Genomic DNA, 26,638 nt, shown 5'->3' on the forward strand with positions numbered 1-26,638 from the left:
TATGTTATTTATAATTTATTGCCATTTATACATCATTTACAGGTCAGCATTCACACTATCACTCCTGAACCACAAATATAACAAGATACAGCAACAAAAAAAATATACTTCAGTCAAATAAATTATTGGCAAACAAAATCTTGTTGAAATATACACAGAAGACAGGTTTTTGTTTTAAGAATCTTGAATTTATTCTGATTTATAAATTTATCATTACTGCAAACAAAGGAATTTGAAAAATTTGGATTTTAAGATTTTAAAGCCAAAACGTGTAAAATTGAGAATGGATATAGGGAATATGTCAGAGACAACAACCCAACAAAAGAGATGAATTCAACTTACACAATCATACCATTCTTTCTTTTTTGACAATTGATTTTAAAATCCATTGCATATGTAACTGTACAGCTTTCTAAGGGTATATATACATGGTTTGCTAAGGTAAGCATTAATTATGGTGAGCTGAAATAACACTTACATGCATATATTACAGTTTATAAAAATCTACTCTATGAATATCATTCTTCTAGTAGATGTCACAAGTCAATCTTATTTCAGACCATAATACATCTTTATTTCTCTTAGTTCAATTTTCTAAAATAATTTTTGTTTTCTGCGAGTGGAATATTATTATGTCTTAAATGTTTGATGGACAAGCCAGATTGGTCTTTTAACGAATTATAATTTTTGTGCTGATAATGATAAGGATTAGCCACATCTATTTACTGACATTGTTTTCCCTTACGGGATGACACAAGCAAACCATGTTCTCAAAAATGCAATAATTTATTGATTGACAATGAAATTATATTTTGGATGTACACAATAAACTATTTTTTTTGTACATATAAGTGAATTTTCCAAAATGTGAGCTCTTTAGCCCATTATAAGAAACTTCAAATGGTGACTCACTGCGGATTAGTAATACATGTCTTTTTTTCTTCGAAATTCAAGTGCTGCTGTTTGAGAAAACATAAGTGTAGAATAATCGATGATTACAAAAAATTTACTGTTTACAAGGTTATAGTTTTGAAAGAATAAAGATGTGTTATGATCTGAAAATATCACAGAATCTATTTGTATAAATACCTTTTAAAATAGATAAACATTAGATAGAGCTCAGAGACAGAAACAGACATTTTGTACATGAACACAGTACATCTCAATTACTGTAAATTCAGAAATTATTGCGATGTTTTTATTAATGCAAAAAATGCGATGTGGTTATAATCTCAATGATTTGAACTCGCATTTATTCATTTTTTAAGTGAATAAAACAGGATTTTTAACAATATTGCAAAAATTAAAATCGCATTTCAGTTGAAAATTACATAATCGCAATAATAAATGCACGCAATAATTCTGAATTTACAGTACTAGGTAATTCTAATGGCATCATAACATAAGAGAAACAATAACCTCACAGTAATGGTTCAATTACACGATTTGGGTTTATTTTACATTAATGAACTCATTTTCTGGGAAACTTACTTTCAATGCCAAACAGAATATATAACAGCCAATCACAAACATACATGTACAATTTACAGAAATTATCTATTGTAAAATTCTATAATAATTAGTAATCTCTGTTAAAGCAAGGGTGATAACTCTCAATATCTTAAAACCTTGTACTAAATTTTAAATCCATATTGGAATTTAGTATAGATTAATTTCTCTGCTTTGATAAAAGACTGGTTACTGCAGGGAGCCTATTTTCTGTCCCCTACAGCTAGTTTTAATATTTTTTTAACTCGGAAAAAATACCTACATTAGGCAATATAATATTACAGTTATGGCTTCATTAACTATACGTTTATAGGATATTGCACATAAAATATGATTAAATCATTAAATTGTTTATATTAATTATACAAGTGTGCAAACAGACACTTTGTTTGTTTACATGGCAAAATAAATTTCTTGGATATCTTTAGATGGCAAACAGAAGTTGTTTGAAAACCAACTGCCATGCTTGCTTTCATGTTTTCAAAGAGACACAGTTCCATAATTCATAAAATGAATTTAATATCAGAGAAAACTACACACGTTTATTTTGATTTGAAACAGTTGACAGTAGTTTTTAGAGTTACGGGTAACTTACGTTCAATATAGCAATTTAATTGGTTTTACCTGAAGTATATTAAAATATTTATACAGTACATTGTTTATTATATACAGAAATAAATAATTCCAAAAATAAATCCGAGATTTGTTAAGCTGTTGATATTTATTTTTTCACCTTAGATTGTATTACAACACTTCAAAATTCAAACTTTATCTTTTAATCATTCAGCAGCTATGTATATGTACTATTTGAAAAACATTTTTCTTGTTTGTATATTTTATAAATTCACTGGTTAAACAGCCATCCATCCATCGTTTATTAACACAGACAAAATTTTGGAAATATTTATTACTACAAAATAAATACTGACATCACAGTACAACCAATTACCATTAAGCACTACTGATTCCAATACAACAACTAAATTAGATTTTTAAACAAAAAAGTAAAATCTAATAGCACTATGGTGCCAGAAAATTAAAAAAAAATATGATTATATTGATTTAAATTATCTATAGAAAAGTTTGGAGATTTGGTTTGATAGCTAATACGGCAACTATCCACCAGATTGAAGGAAAAGCATTTAACAAAATATAATATGATTTTATTTGAGAGTATATATACCAAATTGACTGTTGCTTTAGACTGCATATAAATGAGTCTATGTTTGTAAATTGCTTTCACCAATCATAAGGACAAAATAAAAATCTTAAATAGAGCTACTGAAAGTATAAACTATTGAATATTTCTATTTCATAGTTGTAATTTGATTAAAAAGTTGTAATTTCTGAAATCTGTATCAAGAAAAGACATTCAACTATTTTTAAAAAGCTGACTGATCATAATTTTTACAAATTTATATACTTGCATTTGACTAGGTTATCACAGGAAGACATAAATACATAAGAAATACATGCTTCATCACAACATTCAATAAAATATCTCCATTTGTAATGTTTTATTTGTTTTCCCCATGTTGATTTTGTACCCCTATGAGAACCCTAACTCTTTAATATAGATGGACTGGTTATCTTAAAAATGACATAAATTTAATTACAACAAAACAAAATAATAGTTAACCAATTTATTTCACTCATTTCATACTTTATAAAGGAGGTTCACATGAAATTGCTTTTAATTTTTGATACAGTAAATTTTTGTACAACTGCAAATATTTTATGCAATAATTTCCTACACTCATGTTGCAAAAATATTTTAAAACTGTTCTTTTGATGAATTCTCATACTTCTCAACTATTACTAGGTATATGAGTCTCTCTACAATGAACCTCCTTACTTTTTCACATGTATATTGTAAAAAAAAAACCAGTTTCTTAATAGTGTAAAATAAATTGGTTAAAAGCAAAAGCTTAAGAGATTTTCTCTTCCTTTGGTTTGAAACAATCGAAGCTTCTAATTCTTTTCGAAATCAATGCTCCGATAATCCATTCTTATCTTGGCCAGGATTTCGTCATTCTAATGCAAATAATCTTTAGTCTATTATGATGTTGACATATTCTGAGATATGCATGAATGGTAGATTTAATTATGAATAAAAGAGTCCTTGCACCATAATAACAATCAGTTCATTAAGTTCCTAATCTCTTTATGTATGTGGCATAGAAAGTCTACATAAGAACTGCTGCCGTTGGTTCCTTTGTCTTCTGCCATGAAATGGTTAAACCAGGGTTCTAACTTGTCTCTTTGTCTTATTATTGTCAACTGTAAAGAAAAAAACAACAATCTTTATGGACTTAGTTAAAACTGAAATCATCTAACCAAGTAAAGAAACTCCAAGTGAGAATTTCTTGTAACAATTGAAATAAGAAAGAAGATGTGGCATGAGTGCCAATAAGACAACTCTCCATATAAGTCACTATGCGTAAAAACTTAACAATAATAGATTAAAGTATGGCCTTCAACACGGAGCCTTTGCTCACACCAAATGGCAGGCTATAAAGAGCCCTAAAATGACTAGTGTTAAACAATTCAAACATGGAAAACTAAAGTTATTTGTTTTCATAGACACAACCAAAATATTTAGGCATGCAGTAGTTTGATACTTTGTCTTTACAGTAATCACCTTATCAAAACCCTTTGTTTGTGATTGTAAAGCAACATAAAGATATTTTTATATCCAATTTAAAGAAACGATTGATAATTTGTTTAAAAAAGTGTTGATGGAAAACAAATTAATTCTTATTATCCATGACTTGGCATTGATGAAAAGACAGAAGTAAACCCTTAGGAGCTGAATGAAAGGAACAGCACATATTCTTCTACAATAATACTGTACTAATACTGACCTTCATACATCTTGATCTTTGTGACCTGACTTTAGCTATCACTTCACGGAGTCGAATTGATACTGGATTGTCAAGGTCCAGGATTTTACTCTGAAACAGAAATCAAAAGTTAAACTGGATGTGTCAAAGCGACACGAATGGCCCTGTCTGGAAAAGTTGAAAAATCTGCAATTTCAATATAAACACATGTGGACACAAACATGATAATAGTCTCACATATAAAAAATCCATATTACTGTGATTTTCAATACTTTATCAAAGTCCAAAGCCCATTATTCAAGCAAAAAAGCAGAGTGGAACGAAACTCAAGCTAGACCTATAACTCATCATGGTTAACTCACATACCAAAAATCAGCCCAATATCTGAAGACGTTGAGATAAATAGTCTGGATAACTGTGATTTTCAACAATTTCTAAAAGTCCAAAGCCCGTAATGTCAGCAAAATTTAGTGGAGCAGAACAAAACTTAAACTTGGTCTGTACTCTGTAACTCATAATAGTTAACTCACATACCAAAAATCAGCCCAATATTTGCAAGCTTTTAGAAAAAAAGTCTGTATAACTGTGATTTTTAACAATTTCTCAAAGACAAAAGCCCGTAATTTCGGCAAATTAGTGGAGTGGAATGTAACTTTAACTTGATCTGTAACTCATCATGGTTAACTCACATACAAAAAAACAGCCCAATATCTGAAGGCGTTTAGAAAAAAACTCTGTATTATGGGCCATAAAAAGACAAATAAACAAAGTCTTGCTCACACAACACAACATGCACTACAGACAAAATAATTGTTCTTGGTGGATAAAATTATATTTGCCATATTCATGGAGTAAAAAGTAACAAATTTATTTGCATATTTTTTGAAGCACATAAATTACAATTTTTTTCACTTTCAATGTTTCAATATAAAATTTTAACTATCTTTAATGGATAAATTTTGTAGTAAACATGATAGTGTGGTAGAATCGATAAGTTACAGATCTAAATGTATGTACAGATGAAATGCTAACCTTATCTATATCTATCTGTGCCACACCTTGAACACTAAATACTTCTTGTATCCAGTGTGGGTCAACATTATGTCCTATCCACAAGAACATAGATATACCATTTTCTGCAAAGAAAATATTCAAATTCACAATCTACATTCCAAGGAGAAAATTCATTTATTACTGTAACCAAATATTTGAATGTATGCCTAACAACAAATTAATGAAAAGCATTACAAATGCAACACAAAAATTCAAATTTGTAGTGCACATGACAACCAGATGCTCCGCAGGGCGTAGCTTTATACGACCGCTGAGGTTGAACCCTGAACGGTTGGGGCAAGTATGGACACAACATTCAAGCTGGATTCTGCTCTAAATTTGGATTGTGATTAAATAGTTGACACAGCATAGGTTTCTGACACAGAATGAATGTATTCAAATGAACTTAAAATTTTTGTTTTCTCTTAGAGCAATTCACTATGCTGTTGAATATTAATCCTCTCAAAAAAATGTTTGAAGAAATTTTCTTTTTATTTATGAAATTTCAAATGAGAAAAATTGAACCCAATTTTTTAATCACATCCCCCTTTCCCTTATTCCAAAACTGATTTCAATTAAAATATTCTAATGGAGTTTGCAACAATTACTACTCATTTAAAAACATCATAAAATATTAAGATGTAAAAAAAACTGCTTGTTATCACTGAATGGTAAAGATTATTTAAATTTATCAGTTGGTAGTAAAAAGTGAATATACATTGTATATTGTATATAACAAAGATTTAAGTTGATTCTGGACAAAGAAAGATAACTCCAATTAAAAAAAATTCTTGCAGATATTTCTTGCTTACTATACTGGACAAAGAAAGATAACTCTTAATTAAAAAAAAATTTGCTATTTCACAATATTGTGAAATTAGATATTTCTTGCCATTGCACAATACTGTGCAATTGAAAAGACTTGCTATTGCACAAAACTTAATATAATAATTTTAGATCCTGATTTGGACCAACTTGAAAACTGGGCCCATAATCAAAAATCTAAGTACATGTTTAGATTCAGCATATCAAAGAGGCCCAAGAATTTAATTTTTGTTAAAATCAAACTTAGTTTAATTTTGGACCCTTTGCACTTTAATTTAGACCAATTTTAAAACTGGACCAAAAATTAAGAATCTACATACACAGTTAGATTTGGCATATCAAAGAACCCCAATTATTCAATTTTTGATGAAATCAAACAATGTTTAATTTTGGACCTCGATTTGGGCCAACTTGAAAACTGGGCCAATAATCAAAAATCTAAGTACATTTTTAGATTCAGCATATCAAAAAACCCCAAGGTTTCAATTTTTGTTAAAATCAAACTAAGTTTAATTTTGGACCCTTTGGACCTTAATGTAGACCAATTTGAAAACGGGACCAAAAATTAAGAATCTACATTCACAGTTAGATTCGGCATATTAAAGAACCCCAATTATTCAATTTTGATGAAATCAAACAAAGTTTAATTTTGGACCCTTTGGGCCCCTTTTTCCTTAACTGTTGGGACCAAAACTCCAAAAATCAATACCAACCTTCCTTTTATAGTCATATACCTTGTGTTTAAATTTCATAGATTTCTATTTACTTATACTAACGCTATGGTGCGAAAACCAAGAAAAATGCTTATTTGGGTCCCTTTTTGGCCCCTAATTCCTAAACTGTTGGGACCGAAACTCCCAAAATCAATACCAACCTTCCTTTTGTGGTCATAAACATTGTGTTTAAATTTCATTGATTTCTATTTACTTTAACTAAAGTTATTGTGCGAAAACCAAGAATAATGCTTATTTGGGCCCTTTTTTGGCCCCTAATTCCTAAACTGTTGAAATCAAAACTCCCAAAATCAATCCCAACCTTTCTTTTGTGGTCATAAACCTTGTGTCAAAATTTCATAGATTTCTATTAACTTAAACTAAAGTTATAGTGCGAAAACCAAGAAAATGCTTATTTGGGCCCTTTTTGGCCCCTAATTCCTAAAATGTTGGGACCAAAACTCCCAAAATCAATACCAGCCTTCCTTTTATGGTCATTAACCTTGTGTTGAAATTTCAAATATTTCTATTCCCTTTTACTAAAGTTAGAGTGCGAAAACTAAAAGTATTCGGACGACGCCGACGACGCCGACGACGCCAACGTGATAGCAATATACGACGAAAATTTTTTCAAAATTTGCGGTCGTATAAAAATTGAATGTTCATAAGGTAACAATTAAGGTAGATAGGAGTTAAATTACAATCTACAATTTAAAAAATTTGTCAAAATGTAGTTCATATGATTTTTTTTCAAAAATATTGTAAAAAGTATGTTATCAGCTAATTCAAAATCCAAGATGAAGGAAGACACCTTAGCTAACTTAAATGATTCAAGATATAAAACCACTATTCCCTCACAGCTTCCTGTGTACAGAATAAAGTTTATATTTTAGTGGATACTTTTAAAATGTCTTTCAATATCAAATGGCTTAGAGCGATTTATTAAAGTTTGTCATTTTAATTAAATTTACCTAATAAATAAACACCATCTTCACTCAATCTTTCTGCTGAACAACGTATACTCATGGGTATATCTGTAGCTTCATCGTCTAAATCATGCTGAAAATACAAATACATTTTTAAAATAACCTGACAATTAATATCTATTATGTTTTTCTAAATGTTAGAGCTAGTTTCCTAATTCATGTAGAATAAGATAAAGACTTGCTGGCTTTGTTTTTATATTGTGCAATTGTATTTGAAAATAAAAATACATCAATACAATAGATCTATTATGTTTGCTAAAATTTTAGAGCTTATTTCCTAATGCATGTAGATTAGGGTTTGGTTAGCTTGCCTGCTTTGTTTGTATAATTTACAATTGTATTTGGAATCATGTCCAATCAAATTTAAATATATTATATACAGGTATAACTATGATAAAATATTCTATAAAAGTTATTATTGACAAAACTGTATTCTGCTGAAATTAAGAATGAAATACTTGATATCTAAATGTTTTTTGTTTGATTAATGTTCTTATAGCTGTGTATGAGATATCATTCAGTGTGTTAATGTTTTAGGAAATACCATTTTTGAAGACAAAAAAAATTAGCAAATGACATTGGATCCATCAGACCTGGTATTGTTTTGTGTGTTTAATCTATTGTCTTTTATCTTTCTCTAAGCTATTTATACTTGCAAACTAGAGGCTCTAAAGAGCCTGTGTCGCTCACCTTGGTCTATGTGAATATTAAACAAAGGAAGCAGATTGAAAATTGACTACAAAGGTCAATAACTCCTACAGGGGTCAATTGACCATTTCATTCATGTTGACTTATTTGTAGATCTTACTTTGCTGAACATTATTGCTGTTTACAGTTTACCTATATATCTATAATAATATTCAATATAATATTCAATATAATAACCAAAAACAGCAAAATTTCCTTAAAATTACCAATTCAGGGGCCGCAACCCAAAAAACAGGTTGTCCAATTCATCTGAAAATTTCAGGGCAGATAGATCTTGACCTGATTAACAATTTTACTTCATGTCAGATTTTCTCTAAATTATTTGGTTTTTGAGTTATAAGCCAAAAACTGCATTTTACCCCTATGTTCTATTTTTAGCCGTGGCGGCCATCTTGGTTTGATGGCCAGGTTACGCCACACATTTTTTAAACAAGAAACCCCAAAGATGATTGTGGCCAAGTTTGGATCAATTTGGCACAGCAGTTTCAGAGAAGAAGATTTTAATAAAAAAAATATATAAAATTTACGAAAAAATGGTTAAAAATTGACTTTAAAGGGCAATAACTCCTAAAGAGGTCAACTGACCATTTTGGTCATGTTGACTTATTTGTAAATCTGACCTTGCTGAACATTATTGCTGTTTACAGTTTACCTATATCTATAATAATATTCAATATAATAACCAAAAACAGCAAAATTTCCTTCAAATTACCAATTCAGGGGCCGCAACCCCAAAACAGGTTGTCCAATTCATCTGAAAATTTCAGGGCAGATAGATCTTCACCTGATTAACAATTTTACCCAATGTCAGATTTGCTCTAAATGCTTTAGTTTTTGAGTTATAAGCCAAAAACTGCATTTTACCCCTATGTTCTATTTATAGCCATGGCGGTCATCTTGGTTAGTTGGCGGGGTCACCGGACACAATTTTTAAACTAGATACCCCAATGATGATTGTGGCCAAGTTTCAAATAATTTGGCCCAGCAGTTTCAGAGGAGAAGATTTTTCTAAAAGATTACTAAGATTTACGAAAAATGGTTAAAAATTGATTATAAAGGGCAATAACTCCTAAAGTGGTCAACTGATCATTTTGGTCATGTTGACTTATTTGTAGATCTTACTTTGCTGAACATTATTGCCTTTTACAGTTTATCTCTATCTGAAATAATATTCAAGATAATAACCAAAAACAACAAAATTTCCTTAAAATTACCAATTCAGGGGCAGCAACCTAACAACAGAATGTCAGATTCATCTGAAAATTTCGGGGCAGATAGATCTTCACCTGATTAACAATATTACCCCATGTCAGATTTGCCCTAAATGCTTTGGTTTTTGAGTTATAAGCCAAAAACTGCATTTTACCCCTATGTTCTATTTATAGCCATGGCGGCCATCTTGGTTAGTTGGCGGGGTCACCGGACACAATTTTTAAACTAGATACCCCAATGATGATTGTGGCCAAGTTTGGTTAAATTTGGCCCAGTAGTTTCAGAGGAGAAGATTTTTGTAAAAGTTAACGCCGGACGACGACGACGGACGACGACGGACGACGACGGACGCCGGACGCAAAGTGATGAGAAAAGCTCACTTGGCCCTTCGGGCCAGGTGAGCTAAAAAGCCAAATCTTTGAAGACCAAATAAGAAGCCTTATTTACATTTCACATAAATAAAATTGAGAATGGAATGTGTCAAAGTGACAACAACCTGACAATAGAGCAGACAACAGAAAATATACATATATATATATATATAACTCGTCTAAACATCAACCCAACAATGTTAGATCTGAATATTTGCTTTCGCAAATTTTTGGTTCTTCCCTCGCCGGGATTCGAACCCATGCTACTGAGATATCGTGACACCAAATCGCCTGCACTGCAGCCGTCCCGCTAGACCACACGACCACCTGGGCTCTCTAAAAAAAGAGCTTTCGGTGGCCATATGTTACCTTTCCACGTCAGTTTTAATCTAGCGGCGTACTACAGTACATGATATATAAGGCATGAAGATGTTATTGTTACAGATCAGCTAAATTATCTATAGTAAAGGATCCTACAAATTAATGTAAGATACAGTCACAGAAAATAATTATATTCATAAGTACGTCTGAGTCAGTGACAAACCTACAACAGATGTATCCATCGGATCGCCATCAATGATGGTATATATATATATATACTTACAACTGGGAAAATCCTTGGATAAAAGAACACATTGGAAAATGTCACATTCATAGAATTCATTATAAACATTAAATAACTTCTGTCATCAGTTGATATCTCTTGACCTGAAATAGTAAAAGAAAAAGTGCAAACTTTTCCTGTCCTATTATAGAAAGAAATCAAATTTTGTAAAGGAAAGAATATCATTTAAAATAAGGAGAGTTATTGTTTCCAGTTTGAAAAAAAAATATAATCATATAACTAAATATTGAAAGCTAATTAAGTATAGAATTCAATGTTTTTTATGCAGAATTTATTATGGTCTCTCTCTAGCATAGCGTCATTGTTATATACTTTACACTGAACTAGTACACAATTTTATTTAGGGGCCAGCTGAGGACCACCTCTGGGTGCAGTGTTTTCTCACTGTGTTGAAGACCCATTCACCAGTTCCTTTTTCAATTTTATTAAAGTAATTCAACTTTTTTTATTTTCTATTTTCAAGAATTAGCGCAATGCTGTTTACTTAACGAATCGGGTAATGGATTGTGTCTTATGTTACTGATAAAGGATCTTGATAATTTTACTCATAAATACTAAATTCATTATTACCTTTAAAGGCTGAACATATTTTATAGCATATTTATGGTTTCCTAATAATTTAAAATTTTGACAAAATTATCTGACTATATATCACATAATGCCTTACCTCCCCTTAATCCATCACTCTTTAATACACAGTTTCCATATACTGGTAATAATTTCATACACTCTGGTAATATGAGTTGTCCAGCAGATGAGGGACTGGCACAATTTTTTCTATAACAGGCCAATATATGGGCAACATCATTAGTTATACTCTCCCGTACTTGACATGGATTATTATTCAGTAACGATTTAATAGCTGAAAAAAAAAGGAGATTTAAATATTATAATTTGGGTTTTTGATGACAGTTTTAAAGTATTATACAAAAATGGCAATTTGTCTATCTTTGTCAAAAAAAAACCTTCCCAAATAGAACTACCATTAAATTTGTGTTTTCAATATTCTATTTCCTGAAACATTTTTGTCAAATTTCATGAAGCTTAAGAACTTGATATAAACATTAGGTACCATTTTTAACAAAACTATTGACTTAAAAACATAAGAGATACATACCTTGTTTACCAAGAAAGTTAATAAGAGCATCAAGTTCACAGCTACGGAACAAATCTGACATTTGCAAACAACAATTGAAAGATAGATTATGAATACGTAATCGTCTCTGACCACCCACAGAAGTATACAGCACAGCAACCTGAAATTATAAAATTGACCAAATTATTCCTTTATTTCAGTGAACAGACATGTAAATCAATTTTTTCATTAAAAAATCTTAAATATAAGATGTATGGGAAACTTGAAATTTATCATGATCTTTTAATGAGAATCTACGGAAATATTCTTTCATGATCTTTCTACAAGATATGAATTTTTTATATGTAGAATTCTACAACATCACTGATTTACATATACTTAGTTTTACTCTAATAATTTGGTAAAAAGTTCTTCGTATCTTTCATGATTTTAATACTGCTACAATTGTTTTATCATAAATGAATCTTCATAGTAAAATACATGTTGACATTTACCTGGACATAAGCACCATCCCCTTCTGATAGCTTGTCATCATGTTTAATTTCTACATTTAAAGCATCATCACTATTTACTCCAGCCATTTCAACATCTGTTGTGTTAGACATGTAAAAGTTTCCATAGAAATCTACAGGTCGTATACCTGAAACAACAAAAATTGAAATTATTTTCCAGGATTTGTTACAAACAATATATTTCATGTGTGATCTAATTCAGGCAATTAAATTTTCAGGGATGAAAAAGCCAAAATAAAGCTTTCACAAATAGTTCTTGTTACTTCACATAATGATGTCAGTTTTATTTATTTTTAAGACAATAATGTTTACTGTTTCTAAGTTAAAAGTAGAAATGACAAACTTAGTTTTATCTTTCTCTGAATACTCTAGTTGATATGATAAACTTAGAAATATGAAAATACCTGTGCTTGTTCTGACTCTGAGTATGGCATCAAATCCTGACTGGTTCTGTACATTTCTTCTTAAATCTTCTAAAAATCTATCACCATCTAAATCAGCCTACAACACAAATAAACCAAATTGTTTGATTAACTTTATAAGTTAACAGAACATTTTTGTTTAAATAAAGATAAGGGAAATAACATAAATTTACTAAATTAATAACTGAAAATTCTAAATGTACTTTTTTCTTGATATCAAATGTTATCTTTGCTATTATTTGTTCTACAATTTATACTGCATGATCTTCATTTATAGCTGAATATCGACATTAAATAAAACTTTAAATTAAATTGAATTGAATGCTTCTATAATCTCTTGACAAGTTGGATAATGGACGAAACTCAAGCATGATTCTTGTAGAATAAGTGAAAAACTTCCGTTTTAAGTATCTGTTTTGGTATGGACAACATGGAAAAATCACTTGGATATAAAATAAATATTAAATGTGCAAATGTTCAGTAGAATTATAAGTGTTACTTCTGTACTGGAGAAATATATAAGTGCAAAAATTTGGATGAATTTGATCCACAATATAAGATAAAGTTGTCATTCTTTATACTAAATTTTTTTGTTGAAAATCAACTGCTGCTTTAAAACAGTGGTTTCCAACTTCGAGCTATTCCATTAAAATGTTTGTGGCAGGGTTAGAATGGAAGATTAATTATTGAATGTGTATCTTATGTCTTTTTTCAGTATGTGGCTATTATCATTATGCAAAATTATCTTTAAAAAGGGTTCTTGGTTATAGAGATTTTGGAAGACCCTTTCTACCCTGCCACATACATTTTAATGGAATAGCCCTAATCAGAACTATCACTTACATGGAAGTAAAGACCCTGTCTACCCTACCACATACATTTTAATGGAATAGCCCTTATCAGAACTATCACTTACCTGGCAGTAAAGACCCTGTCTACCCTACCACATAATGGAATAGCCCTTATCAGACTTATCACTTACCTGGAAGTAACTGTATTTATACACACTGCCTCCAGTTAGGCGACTGACTTCACTTATTGTTGCCACATCAATATACGAGTTAGGGAACAGGAATAAGTCAACACTACAACCCTCCCCAACACATTCCTGGCCCAATTTAGTGTAGAAATTGTTCTGCGGTGTCAATATAGTCTGAAATATAAAAGAATTGTATTTTTTTACTTTCTTTGAAATAAACAAATAATTGTTTACAATTATAAACAGAATCAAATTTATCCAGTCAGATTAACAGATGACCTACAATCCTTGGAGATGACATTACTAAGTTGTAAAACTTGTGTCTTGTTTTTTTGTTTAGTTTTTAACAATTAAAGATGTTTAAACTGTTCAAAAAGTGTTTTTTTTTTAATAGTAAAGTTCTACTACGGATAGCCAACTAGATAACAACATGCCTATAGGTAATAACATAACATCATATTCAATAGGCTCAGTTATATGATTTACAACTTTGTCAGGACAAACATTACAAAATTCTATGAATTTAGGATAACCTAGAGGTCAAATATCAAAATCAGAATTATCTCCATAATTTACCTTTTCTTTATCTGTGCCTAATAATTTTCTGTCGTCTCTGTTTTTCAATTTGCCAGGAGCTTCAGCTATGGGTAAAGATGTGTGGAATATATATAGTTTTCCTGTTCTATCTGAAGATTTTAATGCATCAAGACCAGCCTGAATAACAGGTCCTAAGACTGTTTCTGTTTCCCTAGACTCAGCAAACATCTGAGGGATTTGTGATAAAAGACTGAAAGGATAAAAATACAGATTACTTCAATGCAATAACTAGGCATGTCTTCATATATAACAGTATGATAAAGATTTCAAAATTACATAAAAATAATGCTTAAACAATGATACTGAAATGTTAATCTAAAATCATGATGGAATATAAAATAAAGAAGATGTGATATGATTGCTAATGGACAACTCTCCACCTTTTCAGTTGCCTACCTAAGACAAAATGCCAAGATCAACCACGAATTAATTTGATTTAACATTTCAAATTAAAATGGAATGAACTTCTTAAGTGAGTGAATAATTAGTGTGAAGTTTTCTTCTGTCCTTGTATTATTCTCTACAAATCTCTTTTCTTCTTTCTATCCTATCCTTTATTGCACTCTTCCTTGCATATAGAGAGCAAGGTCATGGATTTGATACACAACAAAAATAAAAATTTTTATTTGCAGCTATTTCACTAAGCATGCAACATTTAGGAGCAAGTTTCTTTTCAGTTCCAACTTATATCTTATCTAACCAAAAATGCAGAATATACTGTGCATAAATATACCATACAGAGAAGACAAGTATCAACTAACCTGTCTATAACAGCTTCGGATTCAGATACTTTAACCAAGAAACCATCAAGTAAAGGTACAAATACATCTTCTAAATCAGATACCACTAACATTTGTGGCTGAGCTAAATTACTCTACAAAAAAAATAATTAAATTAAATAACAAGCCAACGTGCAAGCTTACCAGAGGTAAAGGCTTTTGATCCTTGTGAAATGTCTCAATGTGCATTTAAGTAAAGAACATTGATAAAGTGTTTTTCTGCTCATCTCTCGTTTTGTGTGTTGGGATTTTAATTCATTAATATCATTTATATATACCTAAGATCATTTCCGAATCTAAGTTCAAAACCGACTTGATTTTTTTTATAAAAGGCATTAAGATTTTCATTTTGTTAATTCTTTTTCAATGAATTTGAGTCATTTATGTATTCATTATTAACTTGACAAATATGCTTTTCTTTTTATTAGATGGAATTACAATGCTTTCAATACCACACAAAATGGTGTTTCTTTAAGAACCCATTTGATGGTGATATTAAGGAGTGCAGGTGGTCTACTATAAACTTTGTACATGAAAATCATTAAAATTTTAAAGAATTATAAATCCTTGGTAACCTTTTAACATTATCATGTAGTGTGTACTGTAAAACATACAACACACTTACCTTTACATTATAAAAGTGTATTTCTTTTGCATAAGTTACAAAACCAACTCTAATTTCAGATTCTTCTGCACCCATATCCCTGAAATTACAAAAACCCATATATTAAAATGTATACAAGAAGTGATTTATGATAAAAATATCTGTAGAGTGGGGTCCTCATTTTCGCCATATCTTTCCATGTTTTCTTCAGTTTATGTTCAGGTCTTGATGTTTTTGAAGTATACTGATATTTCTATATGAAGATAACTTCAAATGCAAAATATTCTTAGCTTGAAAACGTGTTTGTTTTGAGTAAAATCATCTGAAAAGTTGGATTAAAGGGTGTTTGAAATTTCCTAATTTTTTGTCAACGGGGGACACATATTCGCCGTTTTTACATATCTATTTAAAACCAAATAACTGCAGCTTTAAACAATATTTATCAAATAAATTTCATTATAGACGAATAGCAGACATTTGAAAGGTGTAAAAAAACTAAAATTTAGGGCAATCAGTCAAAGAATTACTATAAGAAATGTTTCTTTGAAATCGTTTTTGTCATTCATGAAATTGGCTGAAAATCGTTGTCCATTTTTCGGTCCTTTGCCGTAAGTGCCGAAATTTAGTCTCATTTTCAAAAATAATCATATTTGTTATAAAAATATAATTTAACGGCATATTTCTTCCATTTCAACCATCCTTTGAAGTTTTTACACCTCAAAATCATAAAACGGCGAAATTGTGTCCACGGCGAATATGAGCCCCCCACTCTAGCACAAATCTTAGATATAAATTCTGTGCATACAGTAATGCTGATCTTGCTGGATATAAAAATAAACAAAGTTTTCATTGTCACAACAATTATACTGTGAAAATCATCATATTTATATATTATTTTTGAACCTATCTGTACTTGACTATAAAATATGTACATAACATTCTGTTATCTTTCTCATAATTTTCAAGAATTTTCAAAAGCTATTTTTATACTAATTCTTAATTTAATAGTCAGTTTACAACTGTTCAAAACAGATGTTATAACTTGTGAAAACAGTGAAATGTGGATGCATTTATTTTCGTGGATTTCTTTAAACTTGCATATTCATGGATATTTGATTGCGTGGTTTTGCTTATCCTTGTATTCAAAGCCTATTGAAAATATATTTTCGTTGAACATTGAATTCATGGTTTACCTGTACCCACAAAACCCACCAAAATTGGTATCTAACAAATAATAATGAATTCACAATATAACATACATTTACTTACTTTGGCAAATATGACAATATATCTGATTTTAATCTTTCACAGATGAGATGGACTAGACCACTTTTTACACTATTATATGACACGTCAATCATAAATATAAAGGCAGGTTCCTTTGGCAATAAACTGTTCTACAAAAAGAAAAATATTCTTATAAAAATATTGTTATTAATAATAACTAGTATATATTTGTTTAGGGGCCAGCTGAAGGACGCCTCCGGGTGCGGGAATTTCTTGCTACATTGAAGACCTGTTGGTGACCTTGTGCTGTTGTTTTTTTCTATGGTCGGGTTGTTGTCTCTTTGACACATTCCCCATTTCCATTCTAAATTTTATTACTTAATATATTTGTTTATAAATACTGCAACATTTGCATTTATGATACATTATAAATTGCAAATGTTTAACCTTAAATGACAAAACCTTCAGTCAGTAATGGACCACCACTGTGGATCCAAATCAAATGATCTCAATGGAAATGAAAAGCACAAATACAGATACAACTCATACCTGACTATAGCACACCAAAGTTTTGCTTCCAGCTGAAGGCGAGACAAAAACAACTTTTACCCATAGATTCATCTTAAACCTTTTTTTATAAATAATTTAACAGTTTAACAGTCTTTTCAATCTATTTTTTTTTTACAAAAATACACAACATACATATTTATCACTCTATTCAAATATATTTGATTTTAATTTTTTTGAGACAAAAATATTAGAACAAAAATGTATTCAAAATACAGGAGAAAAATTTCCTACTTGCTATGAAACAAAAAGGGAATGTTCCTGGGGGTTTACCAATAAATAACTATTTTTACCAAAAAGAACTTACTTTACAATAATCTTTTGTAGCTACATATTCATATGATCCTAAACACAATTCTGGTCTGTCATATGCATCCACTCTTTTTCCTGTGTGATCTAGGTGATTAAAATATTCTTGTGGAACTGCAATAAAAACATAATTTTTAAATTTTCGCATAGAAAATCGAACGCTTTAAACAAGTAGGTTAACTAATGAATAACCCTGCATAGCAATTTTTGCATAAATATATAGTGTTTGTGTGATCTACCATGAAGAACACATGTTAATACTGATATTGCTTTCATTGGAAACTTACAAATACACAAACAAATGTTATTGCACTTTGTAATACACAGAAATTATTAAACAGTTAACAGTTTCATTGATTTCTAACAGCTGTTGAAGGACTCCTTAGTTCTTTAATATATCACAAATTACAAGCAGTGAAGTCCTCCCAAAATTTAATGAGGCATTAAAACTCTTATCCAAATGAGGAATAGAGTAAAGTAAAAAACCCTTAAACTTCATTTTTTTTGTATTCATAACAAGCAGTATATAATTCATATTATCTGGAATAACAATTTTGATCGATAATTACCATCAGTAGATGCTCCACAGAAGACACACTGGAACCGCCGTCCTCCATCAACAAATGTCATGAATGGACCCATGTAAGCTTTACATCTCTTACATCTGACTGGACCTACTTCTCCCATGTTTACAATTGGGGGAGGTTGCTGCAATAGAAAAAATACTTTAAACATTGGATACTAATATTTTACAAGTAGTTTACCCTTAAATGATTAGTTGTAGATTGAAGCTGACAGATTCAATTTAATAATAAAATAAAATTGCAAGTGGTCCTCGTGTTTCTAAAACTTCACCTAAAACGATAAAATTACACTTTTAGTTGTAAGGAATGTGTATAACTTAATTTTGTATTTGTATTTGATATTCATTTATCAAACTCTTCTTCACAAAGTGTGAAGTATCTAAATACCAAATTCAGCAAGTATGATCATAAATCTCCCCGCTCACATTTTTAAAAATACAATTACTGCAGTTAACAAACAATTTTATTCTTTTTCCACAACATGATAAAAATAATCCCACCTCCTCATCTCTAAGTTTGGCAAAAGGACATATAGACAATGCAAATGGTATATGACTACTTTTCATCATGTCTGATGTGCATGGTACATTATACATAGTTGAACGCATGAATGCTGGATTGCAATTTCCTGAAAAAGACAAGAAAATAATAATGAAATACTTCTTAATACTATCTAGTTTGCTGATGTATTTCATATTATAAACAAGATGGTCATTGTAAATGCAGTGTTAATTTTGTCACTTGGATTGAGTGCATTTGATATTACCAGTATTGTAAAAAAAATGAAAAATACATGCAAGTATGTAACTTCAAAGTTCTTTGTTTACACAAGCTACTCCTTGTTTCTGCAACCTATAGTCATGATTCAATTGCGTTTGTTAAAATGCTCCAAAATCAAAATATTGTGCTTTCTGCTACTTGATGATTTATTATTCAAAGCAAGTGTTCACTTGATAAGAGTGTGGTTTCAAAACATAAACAAGCAATTCAATTACCAAATTTTATATTGAACTATTATACATAATATTCATATACATTTTATTCATCCAATATAATTGATGTCTTCAAACTTCCTTATTATTATTCATGAAACTATGGACCATTCCATTAAATTTATTCTCATATTTTTTTTTTTTAATTAGATGTGGGTCATTCACATTTGTATAAAAGCAACTTTACTTAAAGCTTTGGTTATTGGTCTATCCTCCCACACCATTTTAAAGAACCAGTCCATAGTTATAAACATTGTACTGACCCTGATCCTGAGTTGTAAAGTCTGTTGTGACAAGAGGAGGTACACTTCCTCTTGATGTAGTCTGAAATTGTCCACTACGATTTAATTTGTCATCTTCTATAACTTGTACCTGTTAAAAGAAAAGAACATGATTGTTGAATATAATATACACCCGTATCTACATCATATCTTATTACCATGAACAATAGATATAGGAAGATGTGGTATGAGTGCTCTCCATTCAAATAACAATTTATAAACATGATAAAAGTAAACAATTATAGATCAAAGTACGGCCTTCAACAAGGAGCCTTGGCTCATGTCAACTTAATATGATTCCCTACACTTTTCATTATAGTGACACTCAAAAATAAAAAATAAATTAAATGTGTAAAAGTCACATAAAACCAAGAACTAATATTAAGGAAGTCTTCATTCTCCAGTTTGAAAGACCCCTTTTAAACTTAACTAATAAATATACACTGTATGAGCAAACCACTTAATATAGTATTTTTCAAAAAATCAATAACCTAAAACTTAATCAACTTGTGGTAAGAGGTCTGAAACTTAATAATTTTGCAAGTTATTTTCTTAGCATTTGAATGCACCTCCAAATTAAATAACTATATATATAGGTTCTCTTGCTCTCTACTATCATTGACTATGGAGGTCACAGATATGACTATAATGTAAATATAAAAATATATAGTACAATAGAAAATTTCTTGCTTCGTTTATTTATTACATTACAAAACTTACTGGACTAGGCATAGAATCTGGATCTAACTTTTTAGCTTGAGGCTGTTGCATTGCATTAGGCCCTGGCATTCTTTGTTGACCTGGTCCAGGGAACTGCTGAGGAGGGAATCCACCCTGCCCTGGCATTGATCCACCCATGTATGCACCTGGTTGATTCATCTGTGGTCCTTGACCCATTGGTGGTGTAGGTGGCATTCCATATCCACTTGATGGTGGTCCACCCATATTACTGGTTGGTGGCATTCCAAAGTTACCTCCTGGTTGCCCACCAAAATTACTATTTGGTGGCATCCCTATACCACTAGAAGGTCCACTCAAATTACTATTTGGTGGCATTCCAATACCACTAGAAGGTCCACTCAAATTACTTGTAGGGGGCATTCCAAAATTACTTGTAGGTGGCATTCCATAATTACTTGTTGGTGGTCCATTTAATGTACTTGTAGGTGGAGCACCAAAGTTTGGTGGCTGACCCTGATTAGGCTGTTGATATGGTTGCTGTCCCATCTGATTAGGTTGTCCCATCTGATTTGGTTGTCCTATCTGATTTGGTTGTCCCATCTGATTTGGTTGTCCCATCATTGGTGGTGCTTTTGAAGATGGTGGACCACCAAACTGACCTGGTGGGCCATGTCCACTTCCAGGTTGCTAAAAAAAGATATTTCCAACATTCAACTCTGAGAAATATGGTATCCTTGACCAATAAACCTACAGTCAGACATATAAAGCAGTTCTTTGTCAAGACCCCAAATTTCCTTCACATAGATATTTCAGATGTTTTTAAATACACTTTACATAATTTATTTATCATTAAGATGATGAATGTTCTTTTCTATATTAAATCATTTTTTAAATACATTTTTCTTAATTTATTATCATTAATATGATTAATCATTTTTTTTAATGCGAAATCACTTACATTAAACAGTCTGCATACATATTTATTTTAAAGGTTGTTGATAGCATTTATATATCTTTTGAACCTATATAATAAGGAGTAGTGCATGATAAAAATGCAATTCAAAGGAAGGCAGCCTGACGGATTGAAAAATTACTTACACAACGAAACATTATATTTAAAGATCCAGACAAAATATTAGATAATGACATACTATAGAGGCTAAATGCAATGTTCAGTAGGTATAGTCAAATATAAAAATATATTGTTAAAGTAAGTTCTTTTACATTAACCTAACTAAATTTGAATTTGTCTATATTCAGCTCATCTCAATATTTATATTCAATGTCTTTTTTTCTGTATGAAATATGTTCTCTCTTCCATGTCTAACAAGTTTACTTACAGGTGGCATAGGTCCACTAGGTCCTCCTAAATTCATACCACCCATCTGACTTGGCAACTGTAATATATAAATTATAAATTAAATTTCAAACTGTAAAATACAAATTATAAATTTAATTTCAATTAAAATTCTTTCAATGTTTGCTGAAGATTGGTACACTAATTACAAGTGAAAGAATCCTTGCAAAAATTCTTTTGAGTGTCAAGTAGAAGGCCTGTTGCATGTCAAATTTTTGGCCCCTATTCAACATATCCTAATTATTTAGTGGCATTCAAAATCATGAGCACTCTCTCCATACTCATGGACATACCTTTTTGTATAAATTGTTAATTTGTTCTCTTATATACTAACTATACAGATTGTATTTACACTGAATGTAATTAAAATTTATCAGCCAACTCTGTTGTTACATTACATACAAATTACTGTTAAATAAAAACAAGAATGTTTCCTCAGTACACGAATGCCCCACTTTCATTTTCTATGTTCAGTGGACCGTGACATTGGGATAAAAACTCTAATTTGGCATTAAAATTAGAAAGATCATATCATAAAGAACATGTGTGCTAAGTTTGAAGTCGATTGGACTTCAACTTCATCAAAAACTACCATGACCAAAAACTTTAACCTGAAGCGGGACAGACGGACGAACGCACAGCCCAGAAAACATAATGCCCCTCTACTATCGTAGGTGGGGCATAAAAATTGCATTGTAATCTTATTAACAAACCTGGCTAGCAGAAGTAGGTGGATGTCCAGGTCCTGATTGAGGAGGGAAGCCTGGTCTATGTTGTTGTCCACCGGGGCCACCCATGTTTGGTTGTGATGATGGTGGACCTGGTCTTTGCATTGGCATGCCGCCTGGTCCTGTAGATGGAGGAAAACCTGGCTGGCCCGCTGGACCTCCAGGTGGTCCAGGTCTAGGACCACCTTGACCTGGAAAATTCTGCATACTAACTGGTGGTCTTGCACCCATTTGAGGTGGGCCTCTGAAATATCAATGCAAATATGTAAATTATAGATAACAAATATTAGTATACATATTGGTCATGCTATTATATTCCAATTACAGTTGATTCATTATAATATTTGTGTTAACCAAGTTACATGGATTTTGATGGAACAGGTGAGGTGAACCATGAATTAAAATGTTCAAGGAGTTACAAATTTTCTTCTATGCAAAATCAGCTTTCACAGAAGAAATAAGAGCTTTCTCTTATTCCCCTATATTCATCCTATATATCTTCATAAGATTCCTACCTATTCATTCCAAACTGATTGTCTCCCTGGGGACCAGCTGGTCCATGCCCTGGTTGAGGTCCATTTTGAGTTGGAGGTTGTCCACCATATGGCTTTGGAGGTCCTGTTCCAAATTGACCTGAAAAAAGTCCTTTTATATACATTTGTGAACAATGAACGGTCTATAGTTGTTAATTTCTGTGTCATTTTTGGTCTCTTGTGGAGAGTGGTCCCATTGACAATCATACCACATCTTCTATTTTTATTGTTAATTAAATTAAATATAAAATCAACTGTATATACTGTAAATATATTTTCGCACAATATATTTTTTTGGTGTATTCCTTTCTAGCTGATGTCACAAAGATTGGTTTTTTGTTTGAATGTCTTTTAACCCCTCTTTTATAAAAGAAGATGAAAGTTTGATATATTCAGTATTTATAGTTAAGGATCAAAATAAGCTAAAAATATTGATAGGAATAAACATGACTTTGGAACACTGGGTTATAATTCGCTAGCATTTGGAATTGTATAATGTATATAAACACTGTCATGAGATAAACAAGACTTTTTTTCAGTATTTGAATGTTAGTTTTACCTGGCCCAGGCCCTGGCGGACATTGTTGAAATTGTGGTTGATTCATACTTTGACCATTGTACATGTTCTGTGTTGGACCAGGTGGTCTTTGACCTGGTCCCATTGGTTGCTGTCCATAACCTGTAGGAGGCATTTGGCCTTGGTTTCCTTGGTACTGTGGATTCATTGTTTCATTTTATCCTAAAAATATCAAATGACTGTACATAATAATAATAAGTGAAAAATTTAAATTACAATATAAAATTTATGCTTATTATAACCTCTACAGAATCACCTACTACATGTACTACTGACCTATCTGTATAATATACTTATTTTAGAAAATCTCTGAATTTTGATGGTCATTTTTCCACTTTGCAACAAAAGGTGTAAAACTACACTACAAATGAATATTTAAATTTAACAGGGCTGTTTATTCTTTACTAAATATAAATGTAACTATTAAATTTTTCAGAAACACCTTCATTGAATGTCCTGATGAAATATTTTTTATTAGCCTTGGTAGTTTAGTCTGAGGGTGAGCCAGCTGGGGTGAGCAAGAAGACTACTTTAAGAAATTGTTAAAGTTTATGAAAACAAATTAAACTTTTTGTACAGTGAAGTGGTTACTAGCAAACACAAATGAATTTGTATGAAGGATTACAGAAGGAAGGATGTAAAATTAGAACTAGGTTTTAATCATTTATTTTAAACAAACAATTGCTTCCTTACAAAATGATAATTTTCATGTACTGGAATCTAAAATATTACCCCACTACTGTTAACTTATTGTGTTTGCATGATACACATTGTAATCTTTCATGTTATCCAAATGTTTTTTCCATTCTAAATCAACCATCTTCAATTATCATGATTATTAAAGTTCCTTTATTTATAAAACAAACTTTACTCCCTGGTTATAGTCATGTCATTAATGTGATAGTTTCCCATGCCTTCATGTTGTATAAGAATATTTCTTTTGACTAACTCTGTAATTTAGAGAAAGTTCTGAGTTGTCAGAAAAAAATATATACCTGCACTTTTCTAGTTCTTTAAACCCTCTTCAAGATCTCGGTAAGCAAGATAATCTAGAAAAATGGTTGTCTATCCTTACTTAATCCCAATTCCCTAATGACAGAAATGCTGATAATCAATTTAAATAAAAATTTACTTTGCAAAATTATTTGTGCAACATCATGAAAGAGGGGGGATAGGACCTTTATCGGACTCGGGAATCAGGTGTTTCAGGATTGACCCTTTCTGGATCCGTGAATTCCTTATTTGGAATTTCAGGACCTCTGGATTTCGTGTTTTTAAGCCCGAAATTTTGGGATCAGGATCCCTTCTACCCTCCCTCATGAATATACTACAGTATCATATTTTGTCAACCTTTTGTTCTGCATCTGGAATAAAGGGCTGCGCTTTAGCGCATGATACGCCCGTTGCTCTTTTAACTTGTCTTTTAATGAATTCATATGATTAACTAGAAATAGTGTGAGCCCTGTCAAATACCCCCCCCCCCCAAATAATAAATAAAAATGCACAAATGGCACTATTAAGGCTACCTCAAATTTAACTAAGTTTGTTGTCTACAAGAAATTTAATGTTTAAAATTGAACTAAAGATTTTACAAATTTTATCTTTTCATCAGATTTTATTTAGTATTATTTGTTATATCAATAGATATAAACAATTCACCAAAGTTTCATGGACATTGGTGAAAGCCTTTTTGAGTAATTGTCCGAAGTGTTAAAAATCCCCCTTTTTTTATGAATGAAGCCCCATAAATCCAAAACTTAAAATCTGAAATTTATAAAAATTGAAAGGGAGCTTACATCAATAGTTATAAACAATTCACCAAAGTTTCATGGACATTGGTGAAAGCCTTTTTGAGTTATTGTCCGAAGTGTTAAAAATCCCCCTTTTTTTATGAATAAAGCCCCATAATTCCAAAACTTAAAATCTGAAATTAAAAAAAAAACGAAAGGGAGCTTACGTCAATAGATATAAACAATTTACCAAAGTTTCATGGACATTGGTGAAAGCCTTTTTGAGTTATTGTCCGAAGTGTTGAAAATCCCCCCTTTTTTAATGAATAAAGCTCCATAAATCTAAAACTTAAAATCTGAAATTAAAAAAAAATGAAAGGGAGCTTACGTCAATAGATATAAACAATTCACTTAAGTTTCATGGAAATTGTTGAAAGCGTTTTTGAGTTATTGTCCGAAGTGTGGACGACAAACGAACGGACAGACAACGGTATACCATAATACGTCCCTTCCCGGGCATATAAAAATTAATGATGCCCCCAAATACCATGAACGACGTTCACTAAAACCAAGGTTTTTGACAGAAATGTTAACATAGCTACAACACACCTTATCGCTATTTGTCCACCATCAGTGGATATCATACAGGTTCCCGTAAAATTTTGACGTCATTAAACAAAATATCTAACTACAATGGAAAATTGAATGTTGTACAACGTCAAAAGTAAAAGAGGACTGGTCAACTGGGAATAGTGATAAGGTGTACTCTTATATAGTGTTCCTATATTACTGTCATTACTAATTTTTGACAGAAAGCCACGGTTTGAGATTGAGGGCCTAAAAAATCTATTCTTTAGTGATCAACATCTCAAATTTGTTCTCGATATGATATATTATTTGCTATACTCTGCAAAATATGTATATGTTATAGTGAACTACATTGAAAAGGATAAATTATTTGAATGAGAAAAAATACTGCATATTGCAAAATCAGGACTGTCACTGTCAAAGCCGGTTGACGTGACTTTAAATACGCCATATAAACAGAGTGCTTGAACTTACCTCGAATGGGTATTTATCTTATTTGTGAGGTTCTCTTAGCTTTTGCTAATTATATATGATGAATGACTTAGAGTTTAACACTATATGCGTAAACACGTATCAAAATACACAAATTCTCTGCCACGTACAGAAGGAGAACTTCCGGAATTCGGCACCTGCGCACTTCTGCCACGTAA

General features: G+C 31.1%; 1 protein-coding gene across 2 annotated transcripts; it reads right to left on the bottom strand.

Annotated features, from left to right (window-relative positions):
* LOC134725140 (protein transport protein Sec24C-like) lies at positions 1-26,624 on the bottom strand. 2 transcript variants are annotated; one of them, XM_063588705.1, is made up of 25 exons: positions 26,463-26,624; positions 23,653-23,832; positions 23,076-23,193; positions 22,546-22,804; positions 21,816-21,872; positions 21,065-21,162; positions 20,515-21,028; positions 19,777-19,885; positions 19,022-19,149; positions 18,507-18,645; positions 17,936-18,051; positions 17,104-17,231; positions 15,856-15,934; positions 15,213-15,325; positions 14,431-14,641; positions 13,858-14,028; positions 12,858-12,954; positions 12,436-12,581; positions 11,963-12,101; positions 11,513-11,707; positions 10,825-10,928; positions 7,915-8,002; positions 5,385-5,488; positions 4,374-4,463; positions 1-3,789 (listed from the first exon to the last, which is right to left on the bottom strand). In XM_063588705.1, exons 2-25 carry the CDS (start codon positions 23,816-23,818, stop codon positions 3,649-3,651), a joined length of 3,510 nt encoding a protein of 1,169 aa, XP_063444775.1. In that variant the 5' UTR covers positions 23,819-23,832; positions 26,463-26,624; the 3' UTR covers positions 1-3,648. The 2 variants fall into 2 exon arrangements, with proteins under 2 accessions (XP_063444775.1, XP_063444774.1); XM_063588704.1 differs by having other exon boundaries at positions 20,515-21,162.
* Positions 26,625-26,638: the final 14 nt, after the last annotated feature.

This window comes from Mytilus trossulus, chromosome 7 (assembly GCF_036588685.1).
Source record: "Mytilus trossulus isolate FHL-02 chromosome 7, PNRI_Mtr1.1.1.hap1, whole genome shotgun sequence".
In the NCBI taxonomy this organism is placed as follows: Eukaryota; Metazoa; Mollusca; class Bivalvia; order Mytilida; family Mytilidae; genus Mytilus; species Mytilus trossulus.